Genomic DNA, 23,915 nt, shown 5'->3' with positions numbered 1-23,915 from the left:
GCATGACTTTACTAGCATGAGAAATGAGTGCAATGGTGCGATAGTTTGAACATTCTTTGGCACTGCCTTTCTTTGGAATTGGAATGTAAACTGATCTTTTCCAATCCTGTGGCCACTGTTGAGTTTTCCAAATTTGCTGGCAAATTGAGTGTAGCACTTTTACTGCATTGTCTTTTAAGATTTTGAATAGCTCAGCTGGAATACTGTCACCTCCACTAGCTTTGTTGTTGCTCAGCTTTTCTAAGGCCCACTTCACTTCACATTCTAGGATGTCTGGCTCGAGGTCAGTGACCACCTCATTGTGATTATCTGGGACGTTAAGCTCATTCTTGTATAGTTCTTCTGTGTAATTTTGCCACCTCTTCTTAATCTCTTCTGCCTCTGTTAGATCCCTGCCATTTTGGTCCCTTATCATGCCCATTTTTGCATTAAACGTTCCCTTCATCTCTCCAATTTTCTTGAAAAGATCTCTGGTCCTCCCTATTCTATTGTTTTCTTCTATTTCTTTGCACTGTTCATTTAAGAAGGCATTCTTATCTCTTCTAGCTATTCTCTGGAATTCTGCATTCAATTGGGCATATCTATGTTTTTCTCCCTTGCCTTTCGCTTCCCTCCTTTCCTCAGCTATTTGCAAAGCTTCCTCAGACAGCCATTTTGCTTTCTTGCATTTCTTTTTCTTTGGGATGGTTTTGGTTGCTACCTGTTGTACAATGTCGCGAACCTCTGTCCATAGTTCTTCAGGCACTCTGTCTATCAGATCTAATTCCTTAAATCTATTTGTCACCTCTACTGTATATTCAACAGGGATATGATTCAATTCATACCTGAGTGGCCTAGTGCTTTTCCCTACTTTCTTCAGTTTAAGCCTAAACTTTGCAAGGAGAAGCTCATGGTCTGAGCCACAGTCAGCTCCTGGTCTTGTTTTTACTGACTGTATAGAGCTTCTCCATCTTTGGCTGCAGAGCATATAGTCAATCTGATTTCTGTGTTGACCGTCTGGTGATGTCCATGTGTAGAGCCGTCTCTTGGGTTGTTGGAAAAGAGTGTTTGCTATGACCATCGTATTCTCTTGACAAAATTCTATCAGCCTGTGCCCTGCTTCATTTTGTACTCCAAGGCCAAACTTGCCTGTTATTCCAGTTATCTTTTGGCTTCCTACTTTAGCATTCCAATCCCCCATGATGATAAGGACATCATTTTTGGGTGTTAGTTCTATAAGGTGCTGTAGGGCTTCATAGAACCGGTCAATTTCTTCCTCTTCAGCACTGGTGGTTGGGGCATAGACTTGGACTACTGTGATATTGAATGGTTTGCCTTGGATTCGAACTGAGATCATTCTGTCATTTTGAGGATTGTATCCCAGTATTGCTTTTCCTACTCTTTTATTGACTATGAAGGCTACTCCATTTCTTCTGAGGGATTCTTGCCCGCAGTAGTATACCTGATGGTCATCTGAATTAAATTCACCCATTCCTGTCCATTTTAGTTCGCTGATACCTAAGATGTCGATGTTCAGTCTTGTCATCTCTTGTTTGACCACGTCCAACTTTCCTTGATTCATGGATCTTACATTCCAGGTTCCTATGGAGAAAAAATCTTTACAGCATCGGACTTTCCTTTCACCACCAGACACATCCACAGCTGAGCGTCCTTTCGGCTTTGGCCCAGTCGCTTCATTCTTTCTGGCGCTACTAGTACTAGCCCTCTGCTCTTCCCCAGTAGCATATTGGACGCCTTCCGACCTGAGGGGCTCATCTTCCAGCGTCATATCGTTATGCCTTTTGGTACTGTCCATAGGGTTTTCATGGCAAAGATACTGGAGTGGTTTGCCATTTCCTTCTCCAGTGGATCACGTTTTGTCAGAACTCTCTGCTATGACCTGTCCGTCTTGGGTGGCCCTGCACGGCATAGCTCATAGCTTCATTGAATTACGCAAGCCCCTTCGCCACGACAAGGCAGTAATCCATGAAGGGGATATATATATATATATATATATATATATATATATATATATATATATATATATATATATATATATATTTTCTGAGGTTTTCGCGGGTGTTTGTATGTAGATCATTTGGGTGTTTTTTCCCCATGTAAAATTGGAGGTATCAGGGCAACGTTTCGACGAAATCTCATCCGTCATCCTCAGGCTGGTGACTTCAGCTTCGTTCCTCTGGGAGAAGTGTGTGATAGTGGCTGTTTTTTCTTTTTTAAACTGCCAGAGGGGGTGTGTTCTCTGGGTGGAGGCTTGGCTGTGGTCTGATGGGGTGGAGGTGTGCTCTGATTTGGTGGGGGCTTAGCTGTGTTCTGATTGGTTGGGAGTATGTTTTGAATGGGGGCTGTGTTCTGATTGGGTGGGGATGTGTTTTAAGTGGATAGGCTGGTCTCAGCTGCCAGCCTTAGACCTGAACTGGTGAGTTGTGCTGCTTTTGTTCGGCTCCGTGTTTGTGGTGGTGCCATGTTTTTGTAGTCGGTGTCAGTTTGCTTATTGTATGGTTTGGAGGGGTTTAAAGTGGCTACTGTTGCAGCTGTAGTTAGGTTTCTGTTTTGTGGTTGTGTGTCATTATCGTTGTGGGTTCGGATATCAAAACAGCATTCTGCACAGACAAAAAAATATCCACCATCTTAAGAAACCCCAAAGACATAATTGAGTTAGAAAACCAAGGAGTATATGAAATCCCATGCCCCACCTGCCCCACCACATACATCGGACAAACCAACAGAAGAATAAGTGCATGCATTGAAGAGCACAGGAACTCAATCAGAAAGGGAGAACAAACTTCATCCCTGTTCAAACACCTTAAAGCCACTGGACACGAAATTGATTTTAAAAAAACCAGAACTATCGCCAAAATTGAACACTTTAACAACAGAATAATCAGAGAAGCCATCGAGATAGAAAAACACCCCCACAGCATCAATAAACAAGATGATACCTCTCGCCTACCAGCCACTTGGAAACCCGCTTTGATTGACAGATGAGTCCCAACCACCAAGAATGATACCAGACCCAAACTCATGATAGCATCACATGAAATCACCACCACACAACCATTCAAAAAGCAAATCCGAACCCACAACAATAACGACACACAACCACAAAACAGAAACCTAACTACAGTTGCAACATTAGCCACTTTAAACCCCTCCAATCCACTCAATAAGCAAACTGACACCCACTACAAAAACATGGCACCACCACAAACACGGAGCCTAACAAAAGCAGCACAACTCACCAGTTCAGGTCTAAGGCTGGCAGCTGAGACCAGCCCATCCACTCAAAACACATCCCCACCCAATCAGAGCACAGCTAAGCCCCCACCCAATCAGAGCACACCTCCACCCCATCAGAACACAGCCAAGCCTCCACCCACAGAACACACCCCGTCTGGCAGTTTAAAAAAGAAAAAAACAGCCACTATCACACACTTCTTCCAGAAGAACGAAGCTGAAGTCACCAGCCTGAGGATGACGGATGAGATTTCGTTGAAACGTTGCCCTGATACCTCCAATTTTACGTGGGGAAAAACCCGAATGACCAAAAATCTACATATATACATACACATACACACACACAAAAAAACAACAACATATATATATATATATATATATATATATATATATATATATATATATATATATATATATATATATATATATATATATATATATACATACATACATACACACACACACATACACACATATACACTCTATTTAAATAAGGAAATATCTTGAAAGGTTGGCCCAATTGGTCATGGACTGTCTAGTTAAATAACAAAGGGGATCTTACATAACTTTGTTATGCTTCCGGCTCAGCATTGAGCTAATATCACGTGCATGCTTTATTTTCATTGTATACTACTCTTATCACATTCATCAACTAACCTTCAACTCCATATTCACATAAAATGTTCCATAATTCAAATGTATCATATACTTTATCTAAATCAAAAAGCATGCAATAAATTGTTGCCTCCTTTGTTGATACCTGACATTTCTATTTGTATGTTCAGTATAATGATAGATAAAAAATGAATACTGGGTCAGAAGTCTTATTGTTTCCTACTGACTTCCTGCATAATATCGAAATGTTATCCAGTCTTTCTTTAGAAAATTTAATACAGTGCTTATCTTCAATTTTAATTCAGATACACTCCCCCTCAGAGTTTTACTTTTATATTAAAGAAAACAACCTTTGATTTTAGAAATGTTTTTAAATCTAAGGTCAAACCTCTATAGTAGTTTTGTAGAACCCTGAAGGAAGCGGGTTCAAGAATATTATTGTTGTGCTGCCCAAAGATAATAGAGGTCCTCAGGTTATGGTGGCACTTGGGACCAGCATTGCCATTGCTAAGCAGTGCAGTCTTAAAATGTGACAGCATGTAACTGCATTGCTTAGCAACAGCAGTCCTGATTGCCATTGTAATCCCAGAAAGTGTGAGTTGTTAAATGGGAAGAGGTAGGAGCACAGGAGGTGTTGTGGGGAGGCCAGCCAAGGCCTTGGGCAGGTCAGCAGAGACTGCAGGAAGGAGGGTGGTAATCCAAAGTAGAATTCTTGGGGGAAAATTCAGTAGGAGAGGCAACTAAGATGATCAAAGGCCTGGAGACTAAAAGATACGAAGAACGGCTGCGGGACTTGGCTTTGGCTAGTCTAAAGAAAAGAAGAAATAGGGGAGACATGATAGCAGTACTCCAGTATCTGAGGGGCTGCCACGAAGAAGAGGGAGTCACTTTTTTCACCAAAGCACCAGAGGGCAGGACAAGAAACAATGGTTGGAATCTGATCAAGGAGAGAAGCAACCAGGAATTATGGAGAAACTTCCTGATAGTGGGGACAATTAACCAGTGGAACAGCTTGCCTTCAGAAATCGTGGCCGCTCCATCACTGGAGATTTTTAAGAAAAGGCTGGACAGTCACTTGTCTGAGATGGTATAGGTTCTCCTGCTTGAGCAGGAGGCTGGACTAGAAGGCCTCCAAGGTCCCTTCCAGCTCTATTCTATTCTACTGGGGAACTTACCATCTTCCCTGCTGACTTCCCCATTGTCTTTGCTTGTGGGAAGCCAGCAAGTTCGCAAATGGCAATCAGGTGACGTTGTTCACTGTGATATTATCATGAGCCAGGCACCCGAATATCTGGATCACAGACATTGACAGTGGGAATATACTTCGACAGTGGGAATTTTAAGGACGGATGGTAAATCCATTTTTCAGCACCGCCATAAGTTTCGATCATTGCTGAATTGATGGGTATAAGACAAGCATTTCCTGTAAGTTATCTGCTTGCCAAGAAATATCTCAATATCCCAAAGTAAACACCTTTATTTGAGTAGATGCTGTAATGCAATCTAGATTTTTTTTTCTCCTTTTGCTGCATGGCAAGGTGATTTAGACAAGTTATTTTTAGAATTTGAGGTTATTTTCTAAAATGGTTAAAATAGTTTTGTTGCCTAGCATTGGGAAGAAACTGCAACAGCAATGTTACGTTGGAAGTGGTAGAGGTTTAATAAATGATTTAGAGGGCAATGTAGAAGAATTTGTCTTCTCTGTCAAAATGTGAATGGAACTAGACGAGGCCTTTGTATCAGTTGTGCTATGTAATTTTGCCTGTATATAAGAACTAAATTTGGTATCAATAGTATCAATATCATCAGCTTGGTGTCCACAATTACGGCATTTAATTACGGCAGCAAGACTTTTGACAGGTCAGTATTGGAAGAAAGAGGAACTGCCGACCATAGAAGAGTGGATTTTAAAGGTTTCCGACCTGGCAGAGATGGCGAAGATTTCGGCCTATTTGAAAGATCACTCGCAAGAACGCTATATTATGGAATGGAGAAAATGGATTGAGTTTATCCAGAACAAGTATAGGGTTAAGAAGTTTCATGTAGCATTTGAATAAGTCTTCTTTCTTTTTTTTCTTTTTCTATTTTAGTTTTTCTATGTATATTTAATATTACTAAGGCTTGTTTTATCCTATATAAGCTAGAGAGTGATGGATTTTAGAGTTTATAGTTGTTAGTATATGATTGTTTATGATTGCTTTTTATATATATACCTTGTATTTAGCTCTGGGAAGTTGGGGGGGAGGGGGGGAGGGGGGAGAGGTAGGGGGGGAGAAGGGAGGGGGAGGGGGGTTTTAAAGGAAAATTGTATGTTAAAACTTTTCAATAAAAAAAAATAGTATCAATATCGTGGAACTTGGAATACTTCCCCTAAAAATCTTCCTGTAACTTCTTAACACTCTGCTCCGACGAAATAGATGAGGAATATCTATTATTATAGATAGGCACATCTGGCAGTATAGAGACAACTGTATCATTTTGAAAAGAAACATGCTTTACAAGTCTGTCATTTTGATCTCTGATATTATTTTACTTTACAGACAAAAACTGGAATTGCTTTGCTATATGATGAAATATCTGAAAATGCCTATGAAATCCGATTGAAGCTTTCAAAAGAGGTACTAACAATTCAAAAACAAGATGTCATCTGTGTTAGTGGAAGTGTTCCCAATGCAAATGTAAGTGCTTCTATAACTTTGTGCTTCAAATCTTATGGTGGGCTTTTATTTATTTTAGATTTCTTTATCCGACTGTTATTATTTTTTATAAATAACTCAAGATGGGGAACACACCTAGTACTCCTTTCTATTTTCCCCGCCACAACAATCCTGTGGGGTGAGGTGGGCTGAGGGAGAATGACTGCCCCAAAGTAATCTAGCTGACTTTCATGCCTAAAGCAGAACCACAAATCACAGTTTGCAAGTTTCTAGCCTGATGCTTTAACCAATAGACCAAATTGGCTCTTATCATTATTGTCATCAATATTGAAATTGCTGTTATTTCAAAACTTTCTAAGAGTAATTTTCAAATTTTCTAATTCTAGAAAAGCTAATTTCAAAATGATGTCATTATAACAAATTGTACAAAGAGTTATTTATTTGAAAAGAATAACAAAAGTACATTTCCCTTTGTAGCTATTAGACATGTGATAGATTAATTTAGTTCTCTTAAATGTTTTGGATGGTAATCCCAAGAATTCCCATACTGCTTTGTGTTGTGGGAATTGTCATTTAAAATGTCAGATCTTCAAAATTGTCTACCCTGCATGTAGACATAACTATGAAAAATGTATTTGGGACATTACTTGATGGGATTTGCCCAGGAGTTCACCATTTGAACTCTTGGCTTGAGCCATGTTGATTCTTACAAAGCTTATGCCTTAGTTTGCTATCTATGCTTTGTGCCTAAGTTATGGCTTTGCCTACTAAAGGTTTGTTTATCGGCAAAGTGAACTTAAGTTATGAGTAATTAACTGATGGCTCACTACCACTTTCCTTTCCTGGAAAGCTAACATGCAGGACAAGTTGGCTGATGCAGTGCAAAAATGGCTGATGAATTGTCTGTTTGAACATGATTTGTTCATCCCCGTGGTTCCAGCAACTCAGCTGGTATTTGTAGAACAGCAACAGAGAACAAAAGGGAGAGAAACAGCCATAACTTTAAAAATTGTCTCTTTTACAATAAAAAGCCTAGAAAGTTTTGGTTTGACTGTTATTTCATTGTTATTGACATTCTATGAAGCGTCTCATTCCCTTCATGGGCATGCTGGCGGAGGAATTCTGGGAGTTGAAGTCATAAAAGTATACTGCTAAGCTTGTAAGCCATAAAAGTAAAAGCTTGTAAGTCATAAAAGTATACTGCTAAGCTTGTAAGCCGCCCTGAGTCTTCGGAGAAGGGCGGGATATAAATGGAATTAAAATAAAAAAATTAAAAAATAAAAGGGCCAAGTTTGAAGACCCTTGCCTTAAAGCTTAAAAATGATAGGACTATCATTTCTCAAGACCACTTGGCAGTTATAGAGGGCAGCCACATAATTCCAGGAAAGAACTCAGCAACTTTAGCTAGTTGCAGACAGACGATGTACCTGAAATAGCTGTTTAGAATGCAAATTGTTGCACCATCTGTTAAGATAGGCTAAGCAGGGTCTTCATCATGGTCACAGGCATTTTCTGTTATAATACTGACAAAACAAAGTGTCACTGGCTTTTTTGGGGGGGGAGGGAGGGAAGCAATCTTATAAAAACATTGCAAGGCTACTTTCTTCTTATTTAAAAAAGTCAGTATAATTAATACAAGAACCCTAAACTTTCCCCCCATAAGTTATGAAAGAATAATGACTATCGCGGGGGGGGGGGGAATAAAATAGGACAAAGCAGAAGACTTATGTTTGTGGTGTGTGTGTGTGTCTATGTGTGTGTTCAATAATCTAGCCAAAAGGAATGTGATTATTACCAACAGATAAAATAAGGTAGCATGTCATTAATGTTTCCAGCTTGTATAAACTATGCAGGGAAGTTTAAATTATTAATAAAAATAGAGCTGATTTGCACAGAATATTTCAAAACTCATATATTACAGCAAAACCGTTCAGACCTCAAAATTCAGGCAATATTAAATGTTAAATTCTGTTACATCAGTCATTGCAAATAATGGGTATGTTCCAAAGCTCTCTACAGGCTGGAACTTCCATTTCCAACTAAGAGGATAAATAATCGAGCCCATGAACAACACTTGGAAACTTTCCGTGTGTAGATTCAATATTGTAAGTCCGTAAGTGGTTGTTTTAAAATTGTATCAGAAGAAGAGTTTCTACGAGGTACTTATAAGAATCTAAGTTTAAGAAACACCATAATGTTCTTAGAAATAGACATTTTAGGGACTTAATATGCAACTAGAAAAATATGACTGTTACTACCTCGAACTGTTTGGTCATACCAAACATGGTATGTTTGGTCATACCATGTTTAGGCATATTTTCTACAAGATTTTGTGATAGTTCAAATATCCATACATATTCCCTATAGTTTGAGAGAGGAGTTGTATGTTTTCAGATTACCGTATTAAAAAAAACACATCCATACCCACATTAAAATTTTTGATAACACATTTGGAAAAATTCTCTCCATGAAAGTTTTAATTTCACTAACATTTTTCTCCTTTGGCTTGTATGCCTATCATGGTTCACAATAGCTATTTTTTGTTCCTGATGGTAACTGAAATATATATTTATTAAATGAGGTAATACTGTAGGAGAAGAAATGTGTGAAAACAGAAAAGTAAATTTAAATGAAGTTGTTAAGATAAGAATGTATTTTTGTTGAACATATCTAATTGACTGTGTATCCTGCCTTCTAGTACTACCGTCTGAAAATAATACTGATTAACTACAATCTACAATCTGCTATTTATAAAACTCAATAGAATCTCATTTTGAAGACAGCTTATCCTACATTTAAAAAAAGAGATGGTGAGAGTTGTTTAAGGCTAAATGTTAGATTAAGATATTTCTGACTACAGCACATTTAGAAGGGTCTAGGCCACGGGTCCCAGTTTGCAGTGAGACAGAGAGAGGCATTTGTGCTTCCCTTCTCTCTATCTCTCCCTCTGTGTGTCTGTGTGTGTGTGTGTGTGTGTGTGTGTGTGTGTAACTCACGCTTTCTCTGAGAAGCTGACAAGCTTATTGGGCGGGGCTCCTGCCGTTGCTGCGTCTCCACAGGAAGCAGGAAGCAGCCAAAAGCAGGGCAGGAGAGCCAGCCCAATAAGAATGTGTGTCAGCTTGTCTGACAACAGCATAAAGCCACCTTGCCAGGTGAGCAGAAGATCGGAGAGAGGGAGAGAGAGAGAGAGAGAGAGAGAGAGAGAGAGAGAGAGAGAGAGAGAGAGAGAACTCATGCATAGCAGCCTCTATTTCTTTTTAATTAAACTCTTCAATCAAGTTCCCCTCATTGTGTGTGTGCGTGCGTGTACACGTGCACATTTTGTGGCTCCCAGTTTTTTTCCCTCTGGGAAAAAGGTTCGAGTGGGCTCTTTGAGTGTTTAAGGTTGCCAACCCCTGGTCTAGGCTAGGGGTCCCCAACCCCTGGTCCGTGGACCAGTACCAGGCCACTGTATGCCAGGAACCGGGCTGCACAAACAAGCAAAGCCCCATCCTTGAATGTAGGCAGCCCACAAAAACACATACCCTCCGGTCTGTGGAAAAACCTCTCTCCACGGAACCAGTCCCTGGTGCCCAAAATGTTGGGGACCTCTGGTTTAGGCTGTTTTCACTCCTTATGTTAAATAAGCTTTGCTTTAATCATGGCTTGCTAAATCAGAAAGAAACCACTACTGTGTTCTGCTTATTAGATTTATATCCTGCCTTTCATTCAGAAGCTCAAGAGGGCATGCATTGGAATCCCTCCTTCAGTTTTTCCCATGGAAATCTTATGAAATATTGGCCTGAGAGAAGTGGAGAGTGCAACATCACCCAGTGAGCTGACAGTGCACTAGAAACTGGGCCTCCATATTCCTAGCGCAAGACATTAAGCCTGTGGTGGCGAATTTATGACACGTGTACCACAGGGGGCACGCAGAGCCCTCTCTATGGGCACCTGCGATGTCGCTCCAGTCCTAGACCTTCAGCTGGGTTTTATAAAACCTTTTCTCTTTTGGCCTCCACCGCCGTGTGCAAAAAAAAAAGGTTCAATCAACCAATCAATTTCAACTTCTCATGGGGAAAAAAATATCTCACAAAGTTGGAATTGATTGATTGAGCTTTTTAGTCCCACCCAATCTGCCGTTACTACCACAGCCACACCCACCCAATGGGCCACACCCACCCAATGGGCCATGTTAAGGAATTTGTTGTGCAGAGGTCTCCTTGTGCTACCAAAGAGTTGCACAGACAAGGAAGGGTACTGAGAGCAGTAAGAGTCACACAGTAAACACAAGAGTACACTGAGTTGTAAAAGCAAAAAGTAGTTTACTTTTGAGGTGGTGTAAGAACAAAAACAGAAACAGCCAAACCAATGCTCTTCTTAGCCTTCCCACTGCTATTTACATTCTGTTTTTTACCGTTTCTACAGAATTTGGCTATATGCCCTCTAGCCCCACAAGAATAACATTTCTTGACATTGTAAGCAGTGGTGAATGGCCGCTCCTCTTGTGGCTGTGTCTCTCTCAGCTGGTCTCTGTCACGCCTTCTCCTGGACTCTTCAAGCAGTCTCCCAATAATGTTAGTCAATGTTAGTTCCTCTCTGGTCAGGACTTCCAAAGATGATACATACCCATCATAACTCTCATCCAGAGATGACAGAATAATGTAGACCTGATGCAACTCTGAAAAAATCAGCTCCTTTTCATGAAGCTCTTGAAAAGTTGCCTTCATGTAGTTCAAATGGGTCAGCATATCTCCATTCTTCTGCAGACGAGCCCTAAACAGCTTACGTGTAAGGTGTATATGTGCACCACACTATCTCGAACATAAAGCCTTCGCAAAATGTCCCAACACCTAGCAGCAGACTCCTCACCACGAATATGGACAAGCTGCTGGTCATTCAGTGTTAGTCCAATAATGCAAAGAGCTTTCTCATTGTTTCTTTTAAAGTCGTCTATCTTCTTTACATCCTCTTCGTTATTTGCATCCCAAGCAGTAGTATCTGGTGGGTTATTTACAACAGTCCATAGTCCTTCCTTGCGCAAAAGCAAGCAGCATTTTGTGGACCAGGAAACATAGTTTGTCCCATCCAACCGTGTTATCCAGGAGATGCCTGACAACTGTTCTTGTGCCATTTTACACCAAATAGCTATCACAAACTCAGCTAGGAATACTGTGTGTACTAACTCTCAGTACAGGCCTGGGCCCATAACCAGTGTTAAGGAATTGTTGTGCAGAGGTCTCCTTGTGCTACCAGGCAAGGAAGGGTACTGAGAGTAGTAAGAGTCACACAGTAAACACAAGAGTACACTGAGTTGTAAAAGCAAAAAGTAGTTTACTTTTGAGGTTGTGTAAGAACAAAAATGCACAGTCAAAAATAAACAGTCCAGGTCATACACAATAGCAACAGTCCAAGGAGTAATCCAAAATACAAAGTCTTCTTACCGGTCCAGAGGTCAATACACAGTTCAGGTGTATCACAGTAACAGAGCAAAAACAGTAATAGTAGAGAGCAGTGAATTCAGAGAGAGAAAGAAGCTACGTTACTAGCTCCCTCTTATAGCCATGAGAACACTTACACACCCATTGGCCAATTAACATCTTAAAGACATAACATCATGGTTAATATATTTTCAACCCAACATTGTAGGCTAACACCATATGCCTAACAGGCCACACCCACCCAATGGGCCACGCCCACCCAGCACCAAACGATACATAAGTGGGTTTTGGGTTGCAGTTTGGGCACTCGGTCTCTAAAAGGTTTGCCATCACTGCATTAAGTGCTGTTCAGGAAACAAAAACCTGAAGAAAGAACACCAGATCCTTGGGAAAACGAATAGAGAAGCTGTAACTCATAACCCCAAATAATTTAGCCAAATTTAGAGGAAAAAAAAATGAAGGTATTACAAAAATCTGCCCCCTCCCTCTCCAACAAAATACTACAGGTTGTTTGAAGAGCAGAGCGGGTTTGCTCCGTCACTCACTTCCACATAATGGGACTTGAACTAAATCCAGTTGCAATACATTATTAGTTTGTTCTTTTTTGAGCTAGAGGTGATATAAGTGATTGATTATGTGCAATCAAGTTGGTGTCGAGTCTCAGCAAGAAGACTAAACAAATATAGGTAATGATTAAATGTGAGATACCTGGGTCGTTTTGCTTTTTAGGTACTTTCCTCATAAACGTCTTGCTCTTCTGCTTCGCTGAAGAGAAGGGAAACCTGATAAAATAACCCCACAGTGTAAGGTGGCACAACCAAAATTGGTGAATTGACTGATCATTCACAAATAGCATCAAAAGATTTCTTACTTTTGCCTTCTCTTTACAAATAAGGAAAAGCTTAAATGTTAATTTCTGTTACATCAATCATTACAAGTAATGGGCATGCTCCAAACCTCTGCAACAGTATAAAAACTCAAGTGATAACCTTGTTTTTATATAGAAGCATATTTATTTTTTGTTATAGAAAAATTCTGTACCTCAAGACTTCCAAATATCTGTTATCACAGACAAAGATGTTCTAGTGTAGGCAACTAAAGGCAACTGATACTAGAGAAACTGCCCTGCATTTCCTAGGTTAGACCTCACAGATGTCAATGAACTTGTATATTGAAGTAAGATGGAATGTTGATTAATTTTTCCTTGCCCAGGTTTACCACCTGGATTATGATGACATAATTGTTGACTTGTACAGTGGCAGTGCTCAAGACTGGAATCTAGATATTCAGTCTTTTTGATGTTGAGCCACAGGGAAAATTGGCACAGGCGGTCTGTGCATAGAGCTGCAGTTATTCTCTGGTGGTAGCTGCAAGCATGACATCATCATCATCATCATCATCATCATCATCATTATCATCATCATCATCGTAGAGCAAGGTTCAGGAAATGTCTTGTTGCGGTTCTTTTATGATAGTATCCATGAGGAGAATGAACAGCAATGGTGCTAACGTTAAACCTTCATGAACACCAACTTTCACAGGAAAGCTATTGGAAAGGCGGGCAGCGCATCTCACAAAACTTTTGGTATTTGTATACAGCATCTAGACCATGTTATCAGTTGCTCAGGAACACCGTGGTCATATAGCACATACCAGATTAACTGATGCAGAACACTGTCAAAGACTTTTTCAAGGTCGAGGAAAGCCAAATGTTTCTCCATGTGCATTTGAACTGCAGAGATAGTGTCTGTAGTACTAGAGCCTTTGACAAAGCCTGATTGATTGGTACTGATTTTTACGACGCATTGAAGTATCTATGTCTGTGAGAGGGAAATCAGTGTACATATTGCAGGGCCCTAAAAACACATCTTCCTGGCTTGCAGAAGAAACATTTTTGATACTGTGTTGACACCCCCACTACCCAGGCCATACATCAGACCTCCTTTTCCATCCATTCTACAGGCAGAAGACTCCCCTGGCCTTTTGTAAAAATGCTCAAAGACCTGGCTCTGCTTACTTGCTTGGGGTCCCCAGAACCCTGAAGCCTCTTCCCATCTTTTAAATTACTTTATTCTTGTTTTTTAACTGTAGTAATTGTATAGACCTTTTATTTATATATATATATTTGTAGATCACCCAGAATAGATTTATGTAAGGAAATGGGTGATTTCTAAATGATAAACAAACAAACCAGGGTTTAGGAATAAATTGGGAGCAGTGCCAATGCTCAGTGGTTAAGACTCTGGGTTTGTCAGCTGGAAAGCCGACAGCCCAGGATCGAGGCCAGAGCGCTGCACAATGGGTGAACTCCCGTCCTTGTCTTATCTCCCACCAATGTAGCAATTCAAAAGCATACAAATGCGAGTAGATAAATAGGTATCATTTTTGGTGGAAAGGTAACAGCGCTCCAGGACGTAACGCTAGCTACGTGACTGTGGAAACATCTTTGGATAGTGCTGGCTCAGTGGACCTTGAAACAGAGATGAGCACTGTTCCCTAAAGTTGGCTATGGCTAGAGGAGAAAATCCACAGAGACTCCTTTCTCTTTAGGGCCAAATGTATTGCATGCATCCAGCCATAGTCATCACCAGTAACTCAAGGGGAAGCACAGTTTGCACATGTAAAGGCATACTTCTACAGGCACAATTATGTGAAACATTTCACAGGTTGAATGTATTTTATTTCTCATGCATTGTGAGAAATGTAGCAGACTCTAGGCTGTGTAAAAGAATTTACACTATAAATACAGTTTAATGCTGTCCAAGTCAGCATTAAAATCAATAAAATCCACAACCTAATTTCCAATTTCAATATTAACAAAATGGCTAAAATTAAATTAGCAATTATTTGGTACTACTGGTTACAATTAATCCTCAAAGGCCATCTGGAAGATACAAGTTTGTATCTGCTTCCAGAAGAGAAAAAGAGGGTGGGGGATCATCCTGGTTTCTTAATCTGATTTAGCATTCTACAACTACAAAGAGAGAAGGAGGGGGCATAATATTATATTATTTTAAATGTTTCTGCCAAAAGGCTTGTAAGTTCTTCCCACTTGCTCCCAGTATCTTTATTTTATATAATTCAATTAATATTCTGCTTCAAGTGCACAAAAAGAATTAAGTTCTTGTTTAACATTCATAAAAGCTGTACATAATTCTGAGGTAGGTTGTTTTGCATATACAGTATGCTGTGAGAGTTCTTCACTTTCCACCTACAGTACATTTTGTTATTTAACTTTTTTACTTCTATTTTTCCATAAAGCTTAAGCAATAATACAACTACTGTATGTATATGTATATAACTTTGTTATATAGGCCCAGATATAATCCCTTTGCTGAATTCCAATATAAAAGGGAATGTAGGAAAAGTGATCATACATTTTGCCTAATCTTGAGTGTATGTATGTATGTGTGTTTGTGTGTGTGTATTACAAGCTGCCGGAAAAATGAATGGACATGCTTTATATCTCAGTATGCCAGTTCATTTTCAGAATAGACAATTACAGTTTTCATTCACTACACAAGTAAGCATACATATACGTACACACACATACATATATAAATGTACCAAATTGTATTGTACATGTATAGTAAAAATTTCTATACACATACACACACACACACACACACACACACACACACACACCAAATTTGGATTTTGCCAACAAAGAATTAAAGGGATTTTGTTGGCAAAATCCAAATTTGGTACAAAAAGATTGTCGGAGTTGCGACTACTGCCTGTGGACAGCCCTAGTTTGGGGGCTGATACAGGCAAAAAGAAGAAAAAAGACCCATATTTGGGTCGACACAGGGTGTTCAAAAAACACTTCACACACACACACACACACACACACACACGTAGGTCTTGGCGTATTCGAGTCTTTTCCCATGTAAGATTGAGAGTGTCTTGGCGACGTTTCGACGAGGTCCCACTCGTCAACTTCAGGCTGGTGTCTTCGGCTTCGTGCTTGTGCGAACAAAGCGTGATCGGAGCTGCCATCTCTCTATAAATATTGGTGTGTGTGTGTGTGGTGCTGGCTTTGTTGCTGTAAGCAGGTTGGTTGGCTGTGTTGTTACATCCTGATTGTGTTGTTACATCCTGATTGGATGATGGAGTTATCAGGATGTAACAACACAGCCAACCAACCCTCTTACAGCAACAAAGCCAGCACCACCCACCCACCCACCAATATTTTTAGAGAGTGTGTGTGTGTATTACAAGCTGCCTGAAAAATGAATGGACATGTTTTATATCTCAATATGCTATATGATATTTAATGTCACTTCATCTTCTATTATGTCAAATTTCAAGAAAAGTCTCAGAAATGCAAGATGCTATTAAACGTGAACTAGATTGTATTGGAACAGTCCATAAAGATTTTTATTGCATGTATTTTCTTCAAAAAAACCCCTAAGAAATTAGCCATAAGAAATGAATTAAATGAAAAGAACACCAGTTCACTGGAGAACAGTCAACTGGAAGTGGTAAAAGACTGATCTAGACTAAAAACTTAAATGCAGTGTGTAAAAGGTTGCAAGCAGAAAGAGTCAAGTAGGAGTTTTCATTGGAAACAATATCTGCATTTTTGATTCTTCAACAGTTTAAGGCCAAGAAAAATGGTTAAGAAAAAAATGTATTAATCAAATTGATGCTTCTGTGTTACCCTAGTATTCATATCACAGGTTCTTCTGTTTTAATGAGACATGTGCTTGGCATATCATATTTAATGTCTCTGAATGATATATTAAGCTCCCATTCAACTTTGTGAGTAGAGAAACAGTTTGAACTCTCATTGGAGCATCAAAAAAACCACCTTCAGTAGACAAGTACTTGAACAGCACTTTCTGTTATAAAACATTCTATAGTTCAAGCACTGAACAGAGAATATAATTCTTTTCCTTTAGAATACAGACATACCTAGCATGCTATTCATTTTTGGAGAAACATGATGCAAATGCAAATAAGTAAGAAATAATAAGGAAAAAAAAGATTAATGACATCAGAAAAAAAGAAAATAAAATTAATTTCTACCATTGATCACTGCACTTCTCCACCCTTTTCTGTCCTTACAAACTATTCTTGATTCCACCAAGTATCATCAATTCATAAAAAGGTAAAGGTTCCCCCGCACATGCGTGTTAGTCGTTTCCAACTCTAGGGGCCGGTGCTCATCTCCATTTCAAAGCCGAAGAGCCAGCGCTTGTCCGAGGACGTCTCCGTGGTCATGTGGTCGGCATGACTAGATGCCAAAGGTGCACGGAACGCTGTTACCTTCCCACTGTAGTGGTCCCTATTTTTCTACTTGCATTTTTACGTGCTTTCGAACTGCTAGGTTGGCAGAAGCTGGGACAAGTAACAGGTGCTCACTCTGTTACGCGGCACTCGGGATTCGACCTGCAAAACTGCCGATCTTCTGATCGACAAACTCAGCGTCCTAACCCACTGAGCCACTGCGTCCCTTCAATTCATACACTACCTTTTTTCTTTAAATAACCCGTCTCTCTCTTTGAGGATCTCAAGTAAACCCAATTGTGATTTTGGGTTCCCCTCTTCGCCCACTCAGGTTTGGTGATGCAAATCAGGTCTGCTCAGTCATCCACAATCCAATTATGGATGAGAACAGATTTGCCGGTAGACTTGGCATTAAGTAGCAGTGCTAGAAACAAAGTTTGTCAAATAACCCAGCAGCTTTCCTACTGAGCAAGGGAGCTGGAAAGGGGAACATATCAAGAATAACTTCTTGGAGGTTTAGGGAGAAGGGTGAAAAATTTGGGACACATGTAATACTTGTTTATAATAAAACTCCAGCAAGACAAAGGGTAACTTTTCAAGTTGCAGAGTTAGTGCAAGCAGCAGAGGCAAACCTAAGAAGGGAAAGTGCATGTTTGGACAATATTAATTTCACTAATTTTCCTCGATTTTTTATCATAAGCAATAAAATGAGCTATGCTTTCCTGTGCTTTCCATTTCCATGCGTATGCATAGAGACATATTATGTTTAAACAGATGTTTCTAAGCAGATAAATACTGAAAGTCAACATTCCCTTTCATTTTTCGGTTTCTGAATAGTCAGATATCTTTGCCCATGCTCACTTGTCTACTCCTCACACACCCTTTTCGTTTCCCATCTGTTCATGTCACCTGTTCACTTTCTTCTTTTTTCCAAAACCTCATCCCTGGTTTCTTTCATTTTTGCCATTTACCGGGACGCAGTGGCTCAGTGGGTTAGGACACTGAGCTTGTCAATCAGAAGGTCGGCAGTTTGGTGGGTTGAATCCCGAGTGCCGCGTAACAGAGTGAGCACCTGTTACTTGTCCCAGCTTCTGCCAACCTAGCAGTTCGAAAGCACGTAAAAATGCAAGTAGAAAAATAGGGACCACTATGGTGGGAAGGTAACAGCGTTCCGTGCACCTTTGGCATCTAGTCATGCCGACCACATGACCACGGAGACGTCCTCGGACAAGCGCTGGCTCTTCGGCTTTGAAACGGAGATGAGCACCGGTCCCTAGAGTTGGAAACGACTAGCATGCATGTGCGGGGGAACCTTTACCTTTACCTTTTAATATAAAATTCTGACAAATGTATGAATTCCTACTTTCATAAGCATGCACAACTGTTTAGATGACACCAGTTCATACTTTTTTCAAACCCTTTAATTTTTTTCTTTGTTTGCTTTCACTGCTTTGCTTTTCTTCCTTTATTTATTAATTCCATTCTGTAAAATCAGACCTTTCATTCAGATCTGTAGTTCCTTCCACCATCTATTCATTTTGTATATGTGCATTGCATATATTTTCTTTCTTTTCTTTCAGTCTGTGTTAATTTTTGCCATTTACTTCTCTTACATCATGATTATCCATTTATGTATTTGAAAGACATATATGGCCACCCATGTTGAATAGCTTCAGTTGATTCAAAATCAGAAAATAGAGCTGGAAGGGACCTTGGAGGTCTTCTAGTCCAACCCCCTGCTCAAGCAGGAGACCCTATATACTATTTCAGACAAGTGACTGTCTAGTCTCTTCTTAAAAAACCTCCAGTGATGAAGCATCCAGAACTTCTGACAGCAAGGTCTTCCAGTGGTTAATTGTCCTCACTGTTAGAAAGTTTCTCCTTAATTCCAGGTTGCTTCTCTCCTTGATTAGTTTCCATCCATTATTTCTTGTCCTTCGCTCTGGTGCTTTGAAAAATAAATTGACCCCCTCCTCTTTCTGGCAATCTCTCAAATACTGGAATACTGCTATCATGTCCCCCCCAGTCCTTCTTTTCTCTAGACTGGCCAAACCCAAATCCTACAACCATTCTTCATATGTTTTAGTCTCCAGGCCTTTAATCATCTCAGTTGCTCTTCTCTGCACTTTTTCCAAAGTCTCAACATCTTTTTGTAACATGGTGACAAAAACTGGATGCAATATTCCAGGAGTGGTCAGGTGTTAAGAAAGATGACTCCCGATGGGTCACAACAGTTGAATGAAATCAGTGTTGCACTGGTAAATGTTTGCCATCTTCATTGCTACTGCCATGTTGCTACCCCCAGAACAGGTAATCAACACACTAGGCATTATTCAGTAGTTCAGCTTTGCTGTCAATTGCAGAATTCCCCAGAATTTAACAATTGTCTCACATCATTCTATAAACATAGCAATTTAATAAGCTATGATTGTTACCAAACAAATTCATATATGTTGACCTCCTTTGCCCTTCATAGTTTTGGTCAACAGAGGGTTTCATATAACTTTTTTTAGTAAGATATAAGAAAAATAGACTGGATTGTTGGCCATAATCATACCTGCACCACAGGCAAATTCTTTGATAAATGGAAGGACATGACACCAATGTGTCCAGTTTTACAACAACCATGTTCAAGTTAGAATCTCTCATCTAGCTTGCAGACTACCACACCATCGCCTTTGACCGATCAATAATCCAGAAAACTCTTTTGATATACTGAGACTAGTATTGATTAAATGCCATATTTCTCTCCTTTCTAAATCAAGTATTTGTATAAACTAAAGTATATTGATAAATTTCTTATGCATACATCTAATATTGTATTTTCACCTAAATTTATTTTTCTACCATTTTTTAAAGCACAGAACCGTTAAACTTCGTAGACAACCAGTTGGCGGCTTGGGCTTAAGTATAAAGGTATGCATAATTTTAGAATTATATTGTTTTGTAACTTATAGTGCATAAAACAAAATTTATATTTATAATCTTTTTCAGGGTGGTGCTGAGCACAAAGTGCCTGTTGTTATATCAAAAATACTTAAAGACCAAGCAGGTAAAGCAATTATTTATTTGCATAAGCAACATTTCATGAAAATGCAATAATTAAATGTTGATACTTATTGCAATGAATAAAATATTTTAAAGATAAAAAGTACTTAATTTGTCCGTCCATCTAATTCGGTTTATTGTTCATCTGTGGAGTTCTGTTGTATCCATCTTCTACTGATTTCAAATTGAAAACCAAAAAGCTATTTTTGGCTCATTTTATTGATGTTTTCCATCTATAGAGCATTGTATTATTTACTCTTTCATGATATTCAATTTTCTAAATTTCAAACAGACTGACTTTAAAGACCCAATTTTATAGGCAATTAAACAAAGTCAAATATAATTGTAGGAGTTGTGGGATATAATGGAAGTTCCATTTGCATTTCTCTCTTTATTCCTGTATATGTTACTTTCTGTTAGCATAAATTGATCTACATTCTACAGCCTCAATTATTTTCCACTTATTTTTAAAACCAATGAGCATGAATGAAATTTATTAAAACTGTTAGGTTTGAACAGAATATTAATCTATAGGAGGAGTGGCTGTTTCAGCGCTCTGCTCATCAAGCACGTCACCGGTCTACCTGCTCCGGTCGATAGTATTTTCTCTAGTCACGTCGCATCTGCCTGCGTGCTTTGAGATTCTCCTTCCCTCCTGTTATTGCCTTCCCTGCTCTGCTCCTGTCTGGATGTTTATTGTTGTTGCCAAATCGCCCTCCAGTATATCTCGTCTTGTGGCTCTCATCAGCTGTTGTGTATTTGCATATGATAATGTTCTTCCCCTATTGTCACTTAGCTCTTGAGCGAGTTGTGTTGATGTTTCCTTATTTGCATTTGTTGTAATTCCTTGTATATATACACGTGTGTGTGTGTGTGTGTGTGTGTGTGTGTGTGTGTGTGTGTTACAAGCTGCCTGAAAAATGAATGGACATGTTTTATATCTCAATATGTCAGTTCATTTTCAGAATAGACAATTACAGTTTTCATTCACTACACAAGCAAGCATACTAACATACCTGGTGCCCAGCTGTGTGGCAACGGCCCTGCCCGGGCTGCTCGACACCCTCTCAGGGTTGACGGTGGAGTTTCCCAGGCTCATAGTTCTGGGTGACTTCAACCTGCCTTACCTGGGAGGATCGTCAGAGTTAGCTCGGGAGTTCATGGCTTCCATAACAGCCATGGACCTCACCCAAGTAATTCAGGGCCCGACTCATGGGGGGGTCACACTCTCGGCGTGGTTTTCTTATCTGGACAGTGGTTGGATGATCTGGGAGGGGGTTTGCCAACTATTGTCCCCCTGTCATGGTCCAATCACTATCTCCTGCAGCTGATCTTCCGCTATGCCACCCCCCACTGCTGGGCTGCGGAGCCAACCAGGTGGTTCCACCCGAGGCGCCTAATGGACCCAGAACGGTTCCAGATGGCGCTTGGGTCTTTACCTATCTCCCTCACTCACAGCCTGGCCGATGCCTTGGTGGATGCTTGGGAAAGGGTGGCCACCGAGGCACTTGACCATGTTGTACCCTTGCGACCCCTGACCCGGCACAGATCCCATTGGGACCCATGGTTTTCTGTGGAGCTCCAGGAGATGAAGTGTCGGAGACGGGGTCTAGAGAGTGGTTGAAGGTCCACCCAGTCTGAATTGGACCGATTGCGACTAAGAACCTTTACAAGGTCTTATCTCGCGGTGATGAGGATGGTGAAGTCTAATTACTTCGCCGCCCTCATCATGTTCACAGATAATTGCCCCGCCCTGTTTAGGGTGACTCGCTCTCTCCTTAATCAGGAGATGAGGGAGGAGCCCTTACAGGGGCGGGCCGAGGAGTTTAGTCATCATCTGGCGGACAAAATTGCTCAGATCCGGGCTGGTTTGGAGGAATGTGGAGGAATCGAGCGGTCTTGAGCATGTTATCTGGACTGAGTTCAATCCTGTGACCCCCGATGACATGGACAGGATCATGAGGAGACTGAGCTCCACCACTTGTTTATTGGACCCGTGCCCCTCCTGGCTGGTTTTTGCGGCCTGGGAGGAGACACGAGGCTGGTTCCAGGCATTAATAACTGCTTCTTTGAGGGAGGGTGTATTCCCCGCCGCCTTGAAGGAGGCGGTGGTGAGGCCTCTTCTCAAGAAGCCTGTCCTGGACCCAGAGATCTTGAACAACTATCGTCCAGTCTCCAACCTTCGCTTTTTGGCGAAGGTTGTTGAGAGTGTGGTGGCGTATCAGATTCCTCTGTTGCTGGAGGAAGCTGATTATCTTTTTTTTTATTGAAAAGTTTTAAGATACAATTTTCCTTTAAAAATCCCCCCTTCCCCCTCCCTCCTCCCCCCCTCCCTCCCCCCCTCCCCCCCTCCCCCCCGACTTCCCAGAGCTAAATACAAGGTATATATATATATAAAGCAATCATAAACAATCATATACTAACAACTATAAACTCTAAAATCCATCACTCTCTAGCTTATATAGGATAAAACAAGCCTTAGTAATATTGAATATGTATAAAAAGAAACTAAAATAAGAAAAGAAAAGAAAAACGAAAGAAGACTTATTCAAATGCTACATAAAACTTCTTAACCCTATACTTGTTCTGGATAAACTCAATCCATTTTCTCCATTCCATAATATAGCGTTCTTGCGAATGATCTTTCAAATAGGCCGAAATCTTCGCCATCTCTGCCAGGTCGGAAACCTTTAAAGTCCACTCTTCTATGGTCGGCAGTTCCTCTTTCTTCCAATATTGGCCTATCAAAAGTCTTGCTGCCGTAATTAAGTTCAACATCAACTTCGTGTCCACAACTGTAGCGTCTGCAATTATTCCCAACAAAAAAAGTTGCAGACAAAACTTTATCCTCTGTTTAAAAATCTTCTGCATATTCCACCAGACTTTTATCCAAAAAGCCTTAACCTTCTTACATGTCCACCATATGTGAAAATATGTTGCATCTACATCACCGCACCTCCAACATTTAGGCTGATAATTCGGATACATACTTGCAAGCTTTTTAGGATCTAAATGCCATCTATAAAACATTTTGTAAAAGTTCTCTCTTAGATTTTGAGCTTGAGTAAATTTTACGTTCCTCACCCAAATCTTTTCCCACGTGTCCATTGTGATAACTTCCTGGATGTTTTGGGCCCATTTTATCATACAATCCTTAACAAGCTCTGTTTCTGAGTCAATCTCTATCAATGCAAGATATATCCGTTTGATATGTGCTGGTCCCTGATTTCTAATTTGCTTTATCAAATTTTCATCAGTCATTGTAAATCCATTTTTCTGGTCGTCTTTCCACCTGGCCCGTAACTGAGTATATTGAAACCAATTTTGAACAACCTTCTCTTCTCGCAAGAGGCTATATGATTTCAAACACCAAACATTTCTTTCCAAGCTGAGGATCTCCTTGTACGTAGTCACATCATGTTTGAAGCCAGCATGTATATTTTCTATTGCGTGTTTTGGAATTGCCCACAATGGTATCTTGCAACTCAACTTATGTCTATACTTCTTCCAAACTCTCAGCAATGCCTGTCTTAAAATATGCACCCTAAACACGTTGTCTACCTTCTTATCATACAACAAATATGCATGCCAGCCAAACAACAAATCATGGCCCTCAAGATTTAATAACCTCCCTTGCGTCAAATTAATCCAATCACTTATTCCTACTAATGCAGCAGCTTCATAATATAATTTAAAATTAGGCAATTTA

The 23,915-nt window shown here is 40.1% G+C and overlaps 1 protein-coding gene across 1 annotated transcript in view; it reads left to right on the top strand.

Moving 5' to 3' along the window:
* Positions 1 to 23,915, top strand: part of SNTG2 (syntrophin gamma 2) — a gene marked incomplete at both ends in the record, with an annotated part of 268,909 nt that overhangs the window by 90,384 nt on the left and 154,610 nt on the right. Inside the window, 3 exons of the mRNA XM_083356584.1 lie at positions 6,390 to 6,527; positions 20,018 to 20,074; positions 20,153 to 20,210. Of these exons, the coding sequence (XP_083212710.1) occupies positions 6,390 to 6,527; positions 20,018 to 20,074; positions 20,153 to 20,210 (253 nt within the window). The remainder of the gene's footprint in view (positions 1 to 6,389; positions 6,528 to 20,017; positions 20,075 to 20,152; positions 20,211 to 23,915) is intronic.

This window comes from Vipera ursinii (assembly GCF_947247035.1).
Source record: "Vipera ursinii genome assembly, chromosome: 1".
Classification (NCBI taxonomy): domain Eukaryota; kingdom Metazoa; phylum Chordata; class Lepidosauria; order Squamata; family Viperidae; genus Vipera; species Vipera ursinii.
This window is presented reverse-complemented; position numbering and strand designations above follow the sequence as displayed.